General features: G+C 33.7%; 3 protein-coding genes and 2 long non-coding RNA genes across 8 annotated transcripts; 1 reads left to right on the top strand and 4 right to left on the bottom strand.

Moving 5' to 3' along the window:
* Positions 1 to 414: 414 nt before the first annotated feature.
* LOC105961924 (uncharacterized) lies at positions 415 to 1,755 on the bottom strand. The gene is made up of 2 exons (XR_016033254.1): positions 1,361 to 1,755; positions 415 to 773 (listed from the first exon to the last, which is right to left on the bottom strand). It is a non-coding gene; the product is annotated as an uncharacterized LOC105961924 (long non-coding RNA).
* A 2,507-nt stretch (positions 1,756 to 4,262) lies between these two features.
* On the bottom strand, positions 4,263 to 5,149 carry LOC148768751 (uncharacterized). Its single transcript, XM_088822261.1, has 2 exons — positions 4,742 to 5,149; positions 4,263 to 4,569 (listed from the first exon to the last, which is right to left on the bottom strand). The coding sequence occupies exons 1-2, from the start codon at positions 5,061 to 5,063 to the stop codon at positions 4,550 to 4,552; spliced, it is 342 nt and encodes a 113-aa protein (XP_088678387.1). The 5' UTR covers positions 5,064 to 5,149; the 3' UTR covers positions 4,263 to 4,549.
* A 2,360-nt stretch (positions 5,150 to 7,509) lies between these two features.
* Positions 7,510 to 8,194, bottom strand: LOC105961925 (uncharacterized). The gene is made up of 2 exons (XM_012986186.2): positions 7,838 to 8,194; positions 7,510 to 7,564 (listed from the first exon to the last, which is right to left on the bottom strand). The coding sequence occupies exons 1-2, from the start codon at positions 8,160 to 8,162 to the stop codon at positions 7,545 to 7,547; spliced, it is 345 nt and encodes a 114-aa protein (XP_012841640.2). The 5' UTR covers positions 8,163 to 8,194; the 3' UTR covers positions 7,510 to 7,544.
* A 1,169-nt stretch (positions 8,195 to 9,363) lies between these two features.
* LOC148768750 (uncharacterized) lies at positions 9,364 to 11,666 on the bottom strand. Of its 3 annotated transcripts, none has more exons than XR_016033253.1 (4): positions 11,584 to 11,665; positions 11,213 to 11,441; positions 10,062 to 10,137; positions 9,369 to 9,701 (listed from the first exon to the last, which is right to left on the bottom strand). It is a non-coding gene; the product is annotated as an uncharacterized LOC148768750 (long non-coding RNA). The 3 variants fall into 3 exon arrangements; XR_016033252.1 differs by having other exon boundaries at positions 9,372 to 9,701; positions 11,213 to 11,436; positions 11,584 to 11,666; XR_016033251.1 differs by having other exon boundaries at positions 9,364 to 9,701; positions 11,213 to 11,660.
* A 2,471-nt stretch (positions 11,667 to 14,137) lies between these two features.
* AGD5 (ARF-GAP domain 5) lies at positions 14,138 to 19,098 on the top strand. 2 transcript variants are annotated; one of them, XM_012986236.2, is made up of 11 exons: positions 14,138 to 14,501; positions 15,439 to 15,497; positions 15,721 to 15,811; positions 16,364 to 16,418; positions 16,511 to 16,601; positions 16,700 to 16,934; positions 17,205 to 17,382; positions 17,470 to 17,651; positions 17,830 to 18,072; positions 18,267 to 18,325; positions 18,728 to 19,098. In XM_012986236.2, exons 1-11 carry the CDS (start codon positions 14,451 to 14,453, stop codon positions 18,885 to 18,887), a joined length of 1,404 nt encoding a protein of 467 aa, XP_012841690.2. In that variant the 5' UTR covers positions 14,138 to 14,450; the 3' UTR covers positions 18,888 to 19,098. The 2 variants fall into 2 exon arrangements, with proteins under 2 accessions (XP_012841690.2, XP_012841689.2); XM_012986235.2 differs by having other exon boundaries at positions 14,192 to 14,501; positions 18,725 to 19,098.
* The last annotated feature ends 57 nt before the right edge of the window (positions 19,099 to 19,155 follow it).

The following is a 19,155-nucleotide window of genomic DNA, read 5'->3' as shown; positions in this document are numbered from 1 at the left end:
TTTCGTGAAATGTGATCTAGTTTGTACTTGTTTTGTGTAAAAATACAGTTTATGATGCACTGCAATCTGATATATACAAGCCAAAAAACACATAGTATGATCATCTTGCTTCAAAAAGTGGAGTACGAATGGGATAAAGCGGGTACAAAAGTAATAATATTCCATATAATCTCGAATATTCCACTAAATTTAAAATCGCAAGGGTGGACGTGTAAGAAGATTTATAGTTGAGGAGATGGTTGTAATTACCCAAACAAGAGGGGATTCTTCGTAATTTGACCATACCCCAGGAGTGACTGTAATTTACCTCTTTTTTTAAATAATTTGGAGCTATATATATGAAATTGATAAATTCGGCTTTCGTGCAATAGTTCGTACACTACACAAGCAGTATAAAATTACACCGGACATATCTTGTGCGAAGGGTTCAATTCATGTAGAAAGGATACGAAAACGCCGACACAGCGAAATAGGGAAGCATACGCCGAAAAACCTTACATTTCTAAAAAAAAATATTGGATACAACAGAAACATGGAAAAACATGTAAATATTTAAAACGTAGGAATTATTTATAAATTCTAAAAAATATTATAAATGTTTATCGTCAACTATAGATATGTATCCACGAATACACATCCCTACACAAATACATAAAATTACTTTGTTTATTTATTTGTTTCTGATGGAGGCAATGCGGCCACCATTAAAATCAATCTTCATCCGATCATCAAACATCCTCATAGTTCAACTCTTCAAGCAGGTGTAGTCAAACCTACAAATAAATTAAAATTTCTAACATTATATCGAAATATATATATATATATATATATATATATATATATATATATATATATATATATATATATATATATATATATATATATATATATATATATATATATATATATATATATATGTATAAATAAATTAATGGGTAAGTTACGTCCACTCAGTGGTAAGGTCAAATTATAAAAAACTGTTTTTTGTTTGGGCAGTTACAATCATCCATCAACTATAAATCTTATTATACGTCCACTCTTGCGGTGTCAAATTTAATAGAATTTTCTAGACTATATGGAATCTAGAAAATGATTATTAGATGCGTTTTTTGATTTGTAAATATCAGAATGTCGTGAATCAGAAACTGCAATTCTGCACAAAATGAATACAAACTAGAGAATATTTCACGGAATCTAGAAGATTTTGTTGAATTTGACATTATACAAGTGGACGAGTAAGAAAATTCATAGTTGAGGGGTAGTTGTAATTACCCAAACGTGAAAGGGTTTTTTTTTTTCGTAATTTGACCTTAATTACCTCAGAGATGATTGTAATTCAGCCTAAATTAATTGAACTTACTTCCACACTTGAAGTTACGAGGAACGGTCCGACCACAGCCCCGAACGAGTCTGATAACACGTTGGGCCCCACCGATTGCTGCAACCAGCTCCGGAGTGACAAGTGGACACACACACGAAAGGTGCGCCGCCCTCACCTGCTGGCAGCACGCCTCCGTCGGGTCCCGCCCGAATATCACCGCCCTGCACCCGTTTTCCAGCTTGTTTTTCTCGTCGTTGCACTCGCTCGGTGTCTGCCCCAACACGGCCGCCGGAGCCACCACCATTATCATCAGAGCCACCGCCTGAATCATTATTATTAGTGATGAAGAAGATCCTTTCATTTTTTGAATAAATCAACTAATTAATTATATTATTCTCTCTCTTGATTGGTTTTTGTAATTATAGACCAATTGTGCACGAGTATATATAACGGAAAAAATTTGAACTTTTTTCCATTTGGTGCTCATTTTTCCCATATAGTCAAATTAGGTTGGTGTGAAAGATGTTTCCTCCTTGGAAAGTGTAGAAGCGTAAAAATTATGGCAAATTACAAACTTTAATTACAAAAATACCCTCATTGTTTGCATAATCACGAGCACTGCACTGATTGATGATGCTATTATTAGTTCTTCGTCTAACGAATTTATCCACACAGAGTTAACAATAACGGAATAAAAAAGACTCCATGGAATATCCATTTTGTAATAACCAGATTTGTAAAGTAATTCTAGTTTTCTTTATAATTTTATTTTTAAACTCTTTGTTCTTAACTTTTTCCTATTAACTAACCGTTTTTGTGTCAGAAGGGTGTTTTGTGTACTGTTCTATATTGAATGAGGGACCAAATGTGAGAAATTAGAAAATTGAATAATATATTTTCTCTTTCATTTAATTTTTTTCTTTGTTCCTGGTATTTTAGACAATTACTCGTTATGATAGGACTTTTTACAGTCCTTTAGTTTTAGCGGAGTGTCCGTAATTATACAAAAAGGAGTGTTTAGTTTTTTCGTAATTAGACATTATCTCGATCAGGGGTTCCTCGTAATTACACAAATTGAGACATTTTATTATATTTCCACTGAGTCTAAAATATGTTGCCCAACTTGTCACCTCTTGCAATGTTTCTACGAAGTTACATAAGCAAGTCATGTTGCTACCAAACTTTCACCTTTCACAATGTTTCCACGAAGTTGTTGAATATTTTGTTTTATTTTCATTTCTTTCATTCTAATTTGTTAGGTAATAAAAATTAATTTTGACTTAGGTCAACGAGAATAAAGAAAGACTGGGGAGAAGTTAAGCTAGTCTTGGTCTTCTTTACACCCTGTTTTAATCATACATAAGAGTAGACATAAACTTTCATGTACACTATACACATGGCATAGTAGTGAGCCAAATATCTATTTACATAAAAAAAAAAAAAAAAAAAAAATCATCGCACTTTTCAATCTTTAACATTTTTTTTCAAAAAAATTACCAAACACTTTGAGCTTATAAGCACTTAAATATCTTATAAGCTCTTTTTAACAGCTTATAAGTTTAGCCATACACCCTCCAGGTGAAGTGTAAGCTTTGTGTCCATCAAGAGAGTCTGTTATGTGTGAGGTTTTCTCATGAAGGGCATTGTGGGATTAATGTTAGTATGTTACAAATATTATGCATCGTTTCGGATCATCTAAATTCATGTTTAAACTAATCTATGAAATCCATCTCGGACTTCAATAAAAATAAGGGTAAATTACACCCACACTAAGGTCCCTATGATATCGATAATTGCACTCACCCCTCTGTAACGTAGTTATAAACTCTAATGGGATACTGCATTAAATACGTTATTCCGATAGATTTCTAACGGACAATTGGTTTCAGAAAGTGTTGAGACAACAAAGATCGCTATGGGTGATTTAAGAAATGTTAGAGAAGTCATGCCAGCCCATAACTCTATGTTGTCTCCACCACTACCTAAAAATCATAGTCCATTAGAACCCTATCGAAATAATGTATCCAATGCATTATCCCATTAGAGTTTCTAACTACGTTTCATGGGGTGAGTGTAATTATCGATACCATAGGGACCTTAAAGTTATTTAAGCATACCTAAGGGGCGTGGTTGTAATCTACCCTAAAAATAAATAGCAAATTATGACCACCCCTTAAGTAAGGTCAAATTACGAAAAATTCAATTCCCCATGCACGCAAGCCGAATGAGTAGAAGAGTGTTTCTGCGTTACTCTTAAACTTATTTGGAGTTCCCCCGCATCGTGGAGGAACGCCATTAGTAACTTCATAGTTCGTACTAGTTTTGCAACCGGTTCCTTAGACCAGATGTGACTACGAGTGAACCGAATTTTGCCGATTCTGATATATATATGAATATTTCCGATTTAGAAATAAAAGTTTTAAGTCGATTTCCAATTTTTCCATTTTTTTGGAGCGGAATTAGGATACGGACTAGGTCTCGATTTCTGGTCCAGTTTTGATTTTCAAAAAATATTTCCGAAAAATACACTTAAAATATCAATATTATCATGTATTTTTTTTAATTATAGGTGGATAAAAATTCGGAAATTTTGAATTCCGTCTATTCTAATCCGAAATTCCGATTATGGAACAAGTTTTTTAATTTCAATTTCTTGTGTCTTTGATTTTTTTAACCGAATTGGAATTAGTTTTGCATTCCTTATTAAAAGAATCGAATTTTTCAAAAGTGTTAATTCCGATCCAATCTGTCAGATGTCCGCCCCTACTTGTGACTATTATCGAAATGGTTCCTTTGGTATCGTTTTCGGAGTTGAATCCTCGAGAAAATATTTCCGTTGAAGTCATGTGAATGAGGAAATAATTTATCTTGGAAATAATATATAAAAAATATACGGGTAAATAAAATTCCTACATTCCAAAATAAAAAGGATTTGGAAACATGGAAAATATGTAAATATTTAAAACATAGACATTATTTATAAATTCTAAAAAATATTATAAACATTAACATATATGTATGTCTATCGTCAACTATAGATGTGTATCCACGAATACACATCCCTACACAAATATATAAAATTACTTTATTTATTTATTTATTTCTGATGGAGACAATTCCACATTAAAATCAACCTCGTACAACTCATACATTATTTTATTTTATTTTATTTTAATAAATAATAATTTCTCTTCGTCCGATCATCAAACATCCTCATAGTTCAACTCATCAAGCAGGTGTAGTCAAACCTGCAAATAAATAAAATAAAATTCAATAATATGAAAAAACTCCTTCTTTTTGAAAAATTACATGCAACCCCCTATAGTTTGTAAATATCTTACATCAACCCCTAAAAATGGTGTTAAAGTAAGAAATTTACAAATTGCAGGAGTCGTTGTAATTTAAATTAATTGCACTTACTTCCACACTTGAAGTTACGAGGAACGGTCCGACCACAGCCCCGAACGAGTCTGATAACACGTTGGGCCCCACCGATGGCTGCAACCAGCTCCGGAGTGACAAGTGGACACACACACGAAAGGTGCGCCGCCCTCACCTGCTGGCAGCACGCCTCCGTCGGGTCCCGCCCAAATATCACCGCCCTGCACCCGTTTTCCAGCTTGTTTTTCTCGTCGTTGCACTCGCTCGGTGTCTGCCCCAACACGGCCGCCGGAGCCACCACCATTATCATCAGAGCCACCGCCTGAATCATTATTATTAGTGATGAAGAAGATCCTTTCATCTTTTTGAATAAATCAACTAATTAATTATATTATTCTCTCTCTTGATTGGTTTTTGTAATTATAGACCAATTGTGCACGAGTATATATAATGGAAAAAATTTTGTACTTTTTTCCATCTGGTGCTATTTTTTTCCATATAGTCAAATTAGGTTGGTGTGAAAGGTGTGTTCTTCTTGGAAAGTCTAGAAACATAAAAATTATGGCAAATTACAAACTTTAATTACGAAAATACCCTCATTGTTTGCATAATCACGAGCACTGCACTGATTGATGATGATATTATTAATTCTTCGTCTAACAAATTTATCCACACAGAGTTAACAATAACGGAATAAAAATGACACCATGGAATATCCATTTTGTAATAACCATATTTGTAAAGTAATTATAGTTTTCTTTACAGTACAATTTTATTTTTAAATTCTTTGTTCTTAACTTTTTCCTATTAACTAACCGTTTTTGTGTCAGAAGGATGTTTTGTGTACTGTTTTATATTGAAAGAGGGACCAAATGTAAGAAAATTAGAAAATTGAATAACATATTTTCTCTTTCATTTAATTTTTTTCTTTGTTCCTCGTATTTTAGACAATTACTCGTTATGATAGGACTTTTTACAGTCCGTTAGTTTCCACGTGGGTGTCCGTAATTATACAAATAAGGAGTGTTTTTTTTCGTAATTAGACATTACCTCGATCAGGGGTCCTCGTAATATACAAATTGAGACATTTAATTTTATTATATTTCCAGAAGTCTAAAATATGTTGTCCAATTTGTCACGTCTTACAATGTTTCTACGAAGTTACATAAGCAAGTCATGTTGCTACCAAACTTTCACCTTTCACAATGTTTCCACAAAGTTGTTGAAATATTTTGTTTTATTTTCATTTCTTTCATTCTAATTTATTTGTCATGTAATAAAAATTAATTATGACTTAGGTCAACGAGAGTAAAGAAAGACTGGGGAGAAGCTAAGCTAGTCTTGGTCTTCTTTACACCCTGTTTTAATCATTACATAAGAGTAGACATAAACTTTCATGTACACTACACTATACACATGGCATAGTAGTAAGCCAAATATCTATTTACATAAAAAAATAAAAAAAATAAAAAAAATAAAAAATAAAAAAAATCTGTCGCACTTTTCAACTTTTAACATTTTTTTTCAAAAAAAATATCAAACACTTTTGAAAGAGCTTATAAGCACTTAAACATCTTATAAGCTATTTTAACAGCTTATAAGCTTAGCCATACACCCTCTACTCTAGGTGAAGTGTAAGCTTTGTGCCCATCGAGAGAGCCTTTTATGTGTGAGGTTTTCTCATGAAGGGCATTGTGGGATTAATGTTAGTATGTTACTAATATTATGCTTCGTTTCGGATCATCTAAATTCATGTTTAAACAAAATTATGAAATCCAGCTCCGACTTCAATAAAAATAAATGGCAAATTACGATCACCCCTTAAGCAAGGTCAAATTATGAAAAATGCAATTCCCCTGCATGCAAGCCGAATGAGTGGAAGAGTGTTTTTGCGTTACTCTTAAACTTATTTGGAGTTCCCCCGCATCGTGGAGGAACACCATTAGTAACTTCATAGTTCGTACTAGTTTTGCAACCGGTCCTCCGTTAGACCAAATGTGACTAAGGGTGAATCGAATTTCTCCGATTCTGATATGAATATTTCCAATTTAGAAATAAAAGTTTTATTCCGATTTTTCCATTTTTTTGGAACGGAATTGAGATACAGACCAGGTCTCGATTTCTAGTCCAGTTTTTATTTCCAAAAAATATTTCCGAAAAATACACTTAAAATATCAATATTATCATTTTTTTTTTATTATAGGTGACTAAAAATTCGAAAATTTGAATTATGTCGATTGTAATCCGAAATTTTCGATTTTGGAACAAGTTTTTTAATTCGAATTTCCGGATACCAATATCTTGTTTCTTCGATATTCTTTTTAACGGAATTGGAGTTAGTTTTGCATTCCTTATTAAGGAATTGAAATTTTTCCAAAAGTGCTAATCCCGATTCAATTTGTCAGATTTCCACCATTGGTTGTGACAATTGTCGAAATGGTTCCTTTGGTATCGTTTTCGGAGTTGAATCCTTGAGAAAATATTTCCGTTGAAGTCGTGTGAATGAGGAAATAATTTATCTTGGAAATAATATATAAAAAAATTCAAGGGTAAATAAAAATCGTACATTCACGTGTAAATATTTAAAATATAGAGAATATGCTATAAACATTAAATATATGTTTATAGTCAACTATAGATGTGTATCCACGAATACACATCCCTACACATATATATAAAATTACTTTATTTATTTCTGATGGAGACAATTCCACATTAAAATCAACCTCGTACAACTCATACATTATTTTGTTTTCGAAAAAAAAAACTCATACATTATTTTATTTTATTTTAATAATAATTATCGCCGTCCGATCACCAAACATCCTCATAGTTCAACTCTTCAAGCAGGAGTAGTCAAACCTACAAATAAATTAAATATAATTCAATAATATGAACAACATTTTTAACATTATTTCGATATATATATATATATATATATATTAAGGGTAATTACAACCACCTCCCTAAGGTGAAGTACTGAAGTGTAATTACGAAAAAAAATTCCTTCTTTTTGAAAAATTACATGCAAACCCCTGTAGTTTGTAAATATCTTACATCAACCCCTAAAAAAGTGTTAAAATAAGAAATTTACAAATTGCAGGAGTCGTTGTAATTTAAATTAATTGGACTTACTTCCACACTTGAAGTTACGAGGAACAGTCCGACCACAACCCTGAACGAGTCTGATAGCACGTTGGGCCCCACCGATGGCTGCAACCAGCTTCGGAGTGACAAGTGGGCACACACACGAAAGGTGCGCCGCCCTTACCTGCTGGCAGCACGCCGCCGTAGGGTCCCGCCCGAATATCACCGCCCTGCACCCGTTTTCCAGCTTGTTTTTCTCGTCGTTGCACTCGCTCGGCGTCTGCCCCAACACGGCCGTCGGAACCACCACCATTATCATCAGAGCCACCGCCTGAATCATTATTATTAGTGATGAAGAAGATCCTTTCATCATTTTTTGAAAAAATCGACTAATTAATTATATTACTCTTGATTGGTTTTTGTAATTATAGACCAATTGTGCATGAGTATATATAATGGAAAAAATTTGATTTTTTTCCCATTTGGTGCTCATTTTTTCCATATATGTAGTCAAATTAGGTTGGTGTGTGTGAAAGATGTGTTCTTCTTGGAAAGTAGACAAATTTTAACTTGCATTGATCTTAAGTCTAGAACTTAAAAATTAGGGCAAATTACCAAGGTTTAATTACGAAAAAAACCCTCATTATTTGCATAATCACGAGCGCTGCCCTGAGGTATTCTCTGTCTAATGAATTTACTCTCACAGAGTTAACAATAACGGAATCAAATAGATTTTAGAAATATCATTTTGTAATGATCAAAATACCCTCACGAGTCTGATTGTAATATTTGTAAAATAATTCTAGTTTTCCGTATAATTTTATTTTTTAAACTCTTCTTTGTTAACTCTTTTTTGTTTGTGTCAAAAGGGGTTATGTATAACATTTATATTGCATGAGGGGCCAAATGTAAGATAATCAGAAAATTGAATAAAAGACATTTTTTCTCTTCCAATTAATTATTTTAACACATGTATTTTAGACAATTACTACGTTATGTTATTTATGACTTTTTGTTAGTTTCAAGGGGTACCCAAAATTATGCTAACAAGGAGGATTTTTTCGTAGTTAGTCCTAACCTCGATCAGGGGGTCCTCGTAATTATACAAATTGAGACATTTTATTATATTTCCACTTATATTGTCCAACTTGTCACCTCTTACAATGTTTCTAGAAGTTACGTAAGCAAGTCATGTTGCTACCAAACAAGCTTTCAGCTTTCGGAAGGTTTCCGCAAAGTTGCTGAGTATTTTGGTTTATTTTGTTTCTTTCATTCTATTTAATTATAGGGCAAATTACGGCAGCCCCTGAATTATGTTCAATTACAAAAACCCCCTACTGCTTGAGTAATTACAATCACCCCCTCAACTATGTATCATCTTATGAAAAAAAACCCTCAGAGATAAATTTAGGGATGTTAAATCGGTAAACCGAACCGAAATTTCGGTACACCAACATTTCATACCGTAACGAATTGAATATACGATTTGATTCGGTAAATAACCGAATTATATAAATTTTATGTAAAAATATTTAAAAGGAGGTGTGTGCCTGCAATTACCCAAACAAGAGGGGTTTTTTCGTAATTTCACCATACCTCAGGGGTGGCCATAATTTGCCCTTTGTTATATAATAACAATTAATTATGAGTTAGGTCAACGAGAGTAAAGACTGAGGAGAAGCTAGTCTTGGTCTTCTTTACACCCCTGCTTTAATCATACATAAAGAGTAGACATAAACTTTCATGTACTGAGCCAGATATCTATTTACATTCTAAAAAAAAAAAAAAAAAAAATCGTCGCACAAAACTCAAGCTTGCCATAACAGAGAGATATAGCACATATTTACGCAACATGGTCTTTTATAACATTTTCCGAGCTCTGTCCGAGTATCCATGCCATGTTCGAATAGTTCTGCCACAAAACCATCTTATTTATCAGATATATAAGTTATAACCATATTTTTTTGCGATAAACTTCGTTTCTCATGCTTGTGCATGCCATACAAAAGAAAGCAACTCCGATTTCGTAACTTCCCCAAAACTTGACATTGCCAAAGAAAAGTTAGCTTGAGCTCGAGTTTCCGTTGACCAAGCTTATCACACCTTAACTCTTTAAACACTACTCCTTGTTCTTTACGGAAAATATTTCACTAATTTTTCGGTCACTATATTCCGTCATTGTTTAGCATAACAGAAATGCAAGATAATCATTAATCGCAATTCAAGAGGGAGGCGGAAAACGAAAACCGGGATTAAATTTGATTTAACTAACCGGTTTTGGACATCCGATTTTAGTGATGAAGTCCTGAGAAAAGCAACTCCAACTCCTCTTCTTGTGATGTTGTCCTCTTTCGACCAAAAAAAAAAACACAAAAAAACGAAAAGATCAGAGATTACTCCATAGCTCAATTATAAGCAGTATGCAAATAAGCAGAAGCTTATACGAATATGTGCATAGTCGTTTTATTAACAACGATAAACCGTTTTATAGATCCAAAATCAAGGCTACATCAAAGTTTAATTACCAATCTAAACAAGACAATTAAATACTAAACATCAAACTAACTAAAATAAATGAGGGATAGTACTATAGAAGGTGCTTATATAGTTCATAGTGTAAATATTTTCTTGGGAAAATTACGGCGACCCCCTGAGGTAAGGTCAAATTACGAAAAAACTCCTCATGTTTGGATAATTACAAAACAACCCCCTCAACTATCTATTGTCTTACGAAAAAAACCCCTCGGTAAATTTGACACCGTCAGGGTGGACGTATAAGACAATTAAACAACGAGCAAATTTTTAAAGAACGAGAAACCATTTTATAGATCCGAAATCAAGACTACATCAAATTTTAATTACAAATCTAAACATGATAATTAAACACTAAACATCAAACTAACTAAAATAAATGAAGGATAGTACTATAGAAGGTGCATATATAGTTCATAGTGTAATATTTTCTATGGCAAATTACGGCCACCCCAGAGGTAAGGTCAAATTACGAAAAACCCCCTCCCGTTTGGGTAATTACAAAACAACCCCTCAACGATCTATTGAAGACGATAAAACCCCTCCTTCAGTAGGTAAATTTGACACCGTAAGAGTTGACGTGTAAGACAATACATAGTCGAGGAGGATGGTTGTAACTTGTAATTATTGTAATTATCCAAACAAGAGGGGTATTTTTGTAATTCAATCTTACCTCAGGGGTGGCCTTAATTTGCCCAGTTTTCTTGCCTAAAAGGTTGTAGGAACTGGTTAAATGCAACCAATTCAATCCTGAATAGTATCTACACAGATTAACTGAGTAATTTATTTCTGCAAATTGCAAACACCAGATAACACAACTTAATTCAACTAATGATTTCACTAAATTCTATTAACAGTTCAAATCTCATAAAAAAATTCGCACGTGCGTACCTTAAGTGAAAGGAGCTGTATGATTTTGTTGAAGACCTGTAAAAGTCGAGCGGCGTAACCGCCGCTCGGCGGCGGCGGCGGGCGGCTCATACTTTCCATTTTCTCATGAATCGCCGCCGCCGCCGCTGCCGCATCTTCTTCATTCCCTAATTGCTTCCATTTCCACCCAATTTTAGCGGTCTCCGACCCGGACCCGGACCCGTAACTATGTGGACCCATTTTTTCTGCACTTCACCAATCCAGCCCATTTCCGGACAATTTTTTTTTTCATTTAATTGAAAAATTTCACCACAATAATTTGATAATAACAAATTACGCGAACGAATTTTCATCGTAAATCACAAAAAGCCATGAATTTACAGTCGACGTACAGTGGTGCAAAGCGAGCTTTGTCCTTCGAGCTTTTGCCGCTTCCGCTATACAGAAGGTTCCACCGAATAGTTTTTCCGTCTTTATTTTTATTTATTAGAAAAATATTATTTTTTAAATCATAATATAAATATGACAAAATGCACTTACCCCCTACAAATTTTCTATTTTCGCACTTTGCCCCCTAAAAATTAAAAAACTGGATAATTCTACTTCAAAATATTATTTTGGTTGTAATTTTTCCCATAAGCCAATTTTTTTATTATGGGCATTGTGCAAGAAAAATAACATTTTAAAGGGGAAATGTGCAAAAAGAAAATTAAGAGGTAACATGCAATAAAAATAACATATAAAGGTGCCACATGAAACAAAAATACTCAATTACAATGAATAATTCATCAAATTTTGCTATGGGGCAATGTGCAACAAGAATAACATTTTGAAGGGGGCATTCACTTTTTAAAATTTTGAGGGGATAAAGTGCAAACATTAGAATTTTTAGGGGGCGATGTGTAATTTTTCCTAATATATAAATGGATAATGTGAAGGCCCGTAAGATAAATGGGCTGACCCGATTAAAAAGGCCTAATTCTCATATGATTTTGGGCTCGCCAATAAATATTTTACACTTTTAAAGAAAAATATATATATTAATGATTAATTCATTTTGACTTTGTAACGGTAACATTAATGATAATTCATTTTGGATGGTGCTATTTTTCAAACATGAGAAAATAGAATCTAATGAACCATAAATGTTTGGTTAGATTTTCAAACCATTTAAACCTCAAATATTTAAATTATTATTATTTTCTATGAGATAATTAATGTGCAATCGCTCTATTTGAGATGCTCTTAATTAATAGGTTGTCCTTTGATTTTTTGGGATACTAAAGCAGAAAACCAAATCAAATTGCTCGATTCAAAATTGAATTATAAAAATTTGTTGGAGCTCAGTACGATAAAATGTAAATAAATTTGAACAATTATCCGTTCGTCTCAACTAGATCTATTGTATTTTGTCAATGTGTTATTACTGTCCTGTGAGGAATGAATCTAGTGGTTGAAGTAAACATGCATGTGTTAGTCGACCCAAGTTCGAATTTTCTTACCGACGGTCGCTAGGTGGACCTTGTAATAGATATGGTTCGAGCAAGTGAACCTCTGTCTGTCGACCCAAGTTCGAATTCCCATGCCAATAGTCGCTAGGTGGAATTTGTCACACATAGTTAGCCTAGTGTAATTTCCTCTCGTATGTTTGCAAAACTTTTATACTAAGTTTAGTGCACAAAAGAAAAATACGAAAATTATTAGAAAAACATGAGCAATGAAGGCATCAGCATGTGATTACCACGTGGACGACTTAAATTTGTGTCCATTCCACTTCCTATTTATTACTTGAATTTTTTGGTCCACTAATAATTGGACAAGAGTATAAAAAATACAATTATAAGATAATGCTAATCATCCATAATCACTATATAATCTCAATAATTGCATATTGTCTAAACTCCAACCCATTAACTTCCACTAGTTACTAATCTCTAATTATTAATCAACACATTCTTTTTAAGTAATATAAAATAAAATTATTGGATCCATGAAAAATATGTAAGAGTTGAATTTAATTTGTTATTAGGTATAAAATGTTGTGGGATTGATTTGGTTGTAACTTGTAAGAAAGAACATGTTTATGTTTAGCTCAAAAGTGGCTCAAAATCATTTGTTAATATAATAATTAATAATTGTCATACCGTATGCATGATACAAACTTTAATATATTGAAAATTTGAGCAATGTTTGGAATCGGTTTGAGGGATTATTTTCACTTTACTTTAATTTGTGAATTAAAGAATGTTAGTTTATAATTTGAGATGAGACCGAAATACTCAGTAGCAGTCAAATCATGTTTAAATATGCTGGAAAAATGTATTTCGAAAGTATAATTTGAAAAATAACGTGATGTTAGTTTGTTTTTCAGTGAAAATATTTTTTTATAGTAGCCGTCAAATCTTTTTACTGTAGCAGTCAAATCATGTTTGGAGGAAATACATACTTTAGAAATTATTATGGAACTTCTTTTTGAAAAACTATGCAAACACGAGTTCGTTTCGAGAAAATAGTAAAAATGAAACGAAAACCTAACCAAAAATTTCCTTGATAATGTAATTAATATTTAGTTATAAATTGAGAAAATTACAGTTTTCACCTTGCAAGTTTGCATCGATTTCACATTTGGTCCCTCATGTTTTAATAATTTAACATTTTTTATCATTTTCATCAGTTTTTTGTTAGTCATTAGTTAAAGCAATGATGGGCACAAGCTTGATTCGGTTAGTACTAACGGAAAATTGACGAAAATAACTAAAAATGTTGAATTTTTAATATACAAAGGGACCAAATGTATCCAAATGTCTAATTAGTACAAAATTGAGGGGTGAAAATTATATTATTCCATAACAAATTGTATCTAATTGTAACTGCTGTAATAAACCCCCCTCAACAACTCCACACGTGACAGAAAAAGAAAAATCACCGTCATCCCACACTCCACACGTATTTCAACCTAAAACACTGAAAAAGAAAAATAAAAGAAAAAAAAGATTTTTATATAATTAAAAAAAGGAAGAAATAAAAATAAAAATAAAAGTCAATTCAGAAAGAAAAAAGAACGCTGGTTTTGCAATTTCTCTGTGTTTTCTTCTCGATATCCTGATTCAATTTCCCGGTGCTGGAAATCCAATCCAACGGTCCTCATACGGCGGAAGAGGAGAGAGGAAAAGATCTCAGCCGCATTTTCCATTTCTTCTTCTTCTTCTTCTTCTTCTTCTTCTTCTTCTTCGCTGCGCTGATTGGAGATAAATCAACCATGAATCAGAAGGCCAATGTTTCCAAAGAGCTTAACGCCAGGCATCGTAAGGTTGTTTTTTCGTTGCTGAATTTTGAATTTAATTTTTTCTCTATTTATTTCGATCTCGTTGTTTTTTGCATACCCTAGCTTGATAATTTAATTGGTGGTGTTTTTTACCTTAATCTGGATTTGATGTGGACGGTGGTTAAATTTAAGGGATTTTTTGGTAATTTGTAGCTGGTGAGAGTCGGAAAACAGTTGGAAGTGTGTGATTGAGGTGGTGTGTTTTAGTAATTTTGAGATTTGGTTTGTGAGATGAATTGTGATTATGGCGCAGGTTTAGGTGATTTGATTCTTTGATCTAGGTAGAATGGGAATTTCGATGATTGGTTATTCGAATCGGAGATTTATGGAACTTTTTACAGATGTCGACGATGGTGTTTTTGCTTGTCGTGTATTACTTATTCACTTGTTTCTGTATTCGTTGTGGTTTTTCGAAATATAGCATCTTGTGGAAGTGGTGTTTTAGTGTATACGAAGATAGTTACACTCAAAAAATATGTTTTTGGACGATTTCTGATTTTGTTTTCAGTTAACTTGGTTCGACCAATTCTATACCTCCCGGGTTAAGTTTTCATTAAACGTAAATGGATGATGAAAGAATAAGAAAAACACCAGAATTGTAATGTTCCGATTGATAAGGATGTTATTCCAACGTATAATATGATAGATAGCAGCCAGCCAGCCATGTTACATAATGCTTACCGTGTAGTAACATTTTACTTCCGGGTTCCAATTTCTTGGCAGCTTGTAGAACAACCTATTATAAGACTTGTTCAATATTCTAGTAATACTGCATTTTTTTTTATTATCTTGCTTATGTTATTTGGCCTTTGTTGTATTCATTTAGACGTGTTACTTGCCAAAGCTATTGCGTTCTTAGTTTTGTTGCTTCATCCCTTTTGTTTTCTTTGTCTAAGTTGATACTGATGATCTGTGTCGTCAGATTTTGGAAGGACTTCTGAAATTGCCGGAGAATAGGGAATGTGCTGATTGCAAATGCAAGTAAGTATTTCTAACAATTCTTTTTTTTTTTTTTTTGCATTAGCTACGCGGGTGAAGAAAACGAGTCCGACTCAGAAATTAGGCATCTAATTCCATTATTAATTAAAAACCAATGTAATTCTTACTTTCATGGATTTAACTAACTGACGGTCATCTCATTTATTTCTTTTTTTCTTTCTCTTTTATTTCCTCTGAGTATCTATTTCCTGTTGAAATGAAACAGGGGTCCTCGATGGGCTAGCGTGAACTTGGGCATATTTATATGCATGTCATGCTCTGGGATCCACAGAAGTCTTGGAGTGCACATATCAAAGGTGATATCTTTTTCGCCGCTAGTTTTCTCTTTATGGTTTTGAAGAGGTTTATTATGTGGGTAAATATTTTCAGCGGTGGGGAAAGGCTTTGAGTCGATTACCATTATAGGATTTTAAGATATGTTGTATGATCTGAATTTCATGTTTATAGTTTAATTATTTATAACTGAATGGTGCTAACCTATGCTGGTACAATGGCTAGTATTTGTCCATTACTTTCAAACATGGCATTCTTTGAAGCAAATGCCAGGATAATTTCAACCTTGAATTAATACAGTCGGGACTAGTAAAATTCTATTAAATTTAGCGAAATATTAAATTATCGAACTAATAATTTAATATATTTTTCTCCAAGTCGGGACCGGAAGAAATTATTATTTAAGCGAGGTTATTAATTTATTAAGGTTATATCGTAACATTGATAGTTTTGTTTTGTTTATTTAAGTAGGATGAAAGAAACACTCATTTATGAATCATTAAATTTTATCTTACTTTTCTTGTAGAAGTGGGCAATTTCATTTGAATATTTTTTAATATTTAGTCATTTTTCAGGTGAGATCTGCTACCCTTGACACATGGCTTCCTGAACAGGTTGCATTTATTCAATGTAAGAGTTTCACATGTCTTAATTCTACTAGGTCAATATCATGTGACATTTCAAACGGATGTTATAAATCTTTCTTCTCTTTGTAATCATAGCCATGGGAAACGAGAAGGCAAACAGTTACTGGGAGGCCAACCTCCCCCCAAATTATGATAGAGTTGGGATTGAGAATTTCATTCGCGCAAAGTATGTCCTTTCTATTCTCAAAACTTCTGTTATGAAACCGTATTTCATGTCTGATTCTAAAAACTGCTTGTGGTTTTATCTTGCCTATACTTAACTAGGTATGAAGATAAGAGATGGGTATCCAAGGATGGGAAACCAAAATCACCTCCTAAGAGAGTCGAAGAAAAAGCACCCGTCCAGTGGCAAAGAGCAAACGATAGAAGTGGGTATGGACACGTCAGCAGTTCCGGGAACTCTTCGGATGAAAAGAAGAATGTTCCAACATCTAGTGCAAAAGAAGCAACCCCCAATGCCCGAATAAATGTGCCCGCTCCGCCTAAAGGACCTCAACAAGTATGTTCTATTGCATGTATTTTTGCCTTTTCTTTTAACGCCTTTATGATACTGTGGTCAATCGTCTTTTGTATTAAATGGTAATAACATTTTCATAACACCTACAATGAAGTGATAACGAGTTTTCTCCCTAGACTGAGATCCAAATGGTGTCAATGTTTTTTAATGTGACTTGTTCGTATTTCTTATTCAATAATTTTGATTATTATCCATCTTTGCTCCTGCTAATATGGTACAAATGTGGGTTCTTATTTGTCTGTGCGACAACAGGTATCTCCAGCTCCAGTTACTGAACAAGTGATTCAGAAAACTGAGCCAGTTCAAGACACAGTCTCTCCCACTAAAGTTGATTTTGCTACCGATCTTTTCAGTATGCTGTCTGTAGATGGTTCTGGTGAAAATGCCACCGACACATCTGAGGACGATAATGCATGGGCAGGGTTTCAGTGTAAGTGCACATAGTGTTCTTGCATTTTCTCTCTCTATGGGTGGATATGCATGTTTCTTCTGGAAGTAACATTTGATTAACTTGCAGTTGCTGGCGCACCATCGTCAACAGAAAAGACAGTCCCACCAGAAAATGGTCAAAATAAATCACAGACCCCTTCTGGAATTGAAGACCTATTTAAGGATTCACCGTCAATTATCGCACCTAGTTCTGTGTCAGGCACACCTCAAAAGGACGTCAAAAATGATATCATGTCTCTCTTTGAGAAGGTACGTAGTTTCCAATACAATAAGATAAGGAAAAGGGTCCGCGTTTTCTGATATCGATATTGAGAATTTAAATACAAATCTGAGCACACGGGTGGATTTTTATTGTGTTTTGGTACTATTGCTGCTTCGGGTATTTTTCAAGAAATAATCCAACTCATCTTATCTTGTCATAATGCAGTCAAATATGGTTTCACCATTTTCTGCTCACCAACAACAACTCGCTATGCTTGCTCAACAACAATCTCTTCTAATGGCTGCCAATGCTTCTGGGGGAGCATCGAAGGTACCCGGTAACACGCAATTAGGGCTTATTAACGGTGCTAATTTGTCCAACCAAAATTGGCCTAATGCTGGCTACCAGTTTCCTGGAATGTCGAATCCACCAGCTGCTGGGAAGATTGAATTAGATAAATATTCACAGGTAAAAGAAATGGTTTTTAACATGTCGTCGGGATATTTAAAAATAAATAAAAAAATTGCCTTTTAAAATACAAATCTTGATACAAATAGGCAAGTAGGGGAGGGGCAATCTCGATTTGAACACTTTACCTTACATTTTTCATTGGAAATTTGAGAATATAGACGTACTTACGTTTCTTTTTTATCGGGTGACAGATGGGAAACATGGGAGCAACTCATTCAGTCGGCAACTCTTTTGCTTTCCCTATTTCTAGGTATGTGCATTCAGCTATTTTATGCGGTCGATGTAAATATTGAAATTATTCTAGATCCATGTATTTGCTGAGAAAACCAATTGTCGATGGACTAAACTTCATTGGTGTTGCATAATAGTTAATACTTATTTCGAAGATATATTTTATCTCTCTTCTGTGAAGATAAACATACAGTTCATTTCTGATTTCTCCCCTCCACAACCCATATATGCTCTCAAGATAATACTATGAAAGTTCAATTGCTGCTTTCCCATCGACGATTTTATGTTCGTTTAAGGGATAAATTTGGGATTATCCGCCAATTAATCTGTTTTCATAGTTCTTGTAAATAACGGAAAAACCGGAAAAAATTGGACCTAATTTTGTTAAGAGTGTTAATCTTTATTGATTGTGTTGCAGCAGCTCATATACAGTGGGATCGAACGCTTCTAGTGATGGCAATATAATGCCCTCTGTAGCTGGTAAACAATCTCTACCCTCAATTCCCTCAGGTTCTTCGCAATCATCAGATAAAGAATTCGATTTTTCCTCGTTGACACAAGGGCTCTTCACAAAACATTGAACGGCAGCGGCCTTTTCTTTTAATCTGTCATAGCAACACAATACTACACTAGTCTTTTTTTTTTTTTTTGTCTTTTTTACTCTCCCTGTATTTGGGGGGTTGTAACCTATTATTATTTGCTACAGATTGTTTCTTCAATGTAATCGTTCGATAATCTTGAGCTTCGATAGTAACTCATTCGTATTGATTAATGTTGTTTGTCATGGAAAAATCCATTAGTAACTAACTATAACTATATATTTGGTTACAATTGGATCAAGGAAAACAA

Source organism: Erythranthe guttata, chromosome 8 (genome assembly GCF_056151865.1).
Source record: "Erythranthe guttata isolate IM_541 chromosome 8, IM_541, whole genome shotgun sequence".
Taxonomy (NCBI): Eukaryota; Viridiplantae; Streptophyta; class Magnoliopsida; order Lamiales; family Phrymaceae; genus Erythranthe; species Erythranthe guttata.
The sequence above is the reverse complement of the archived record's forward strand: the minus strand, read 5'-3'. Positions and strand labels throughout refer to the sequence as shown.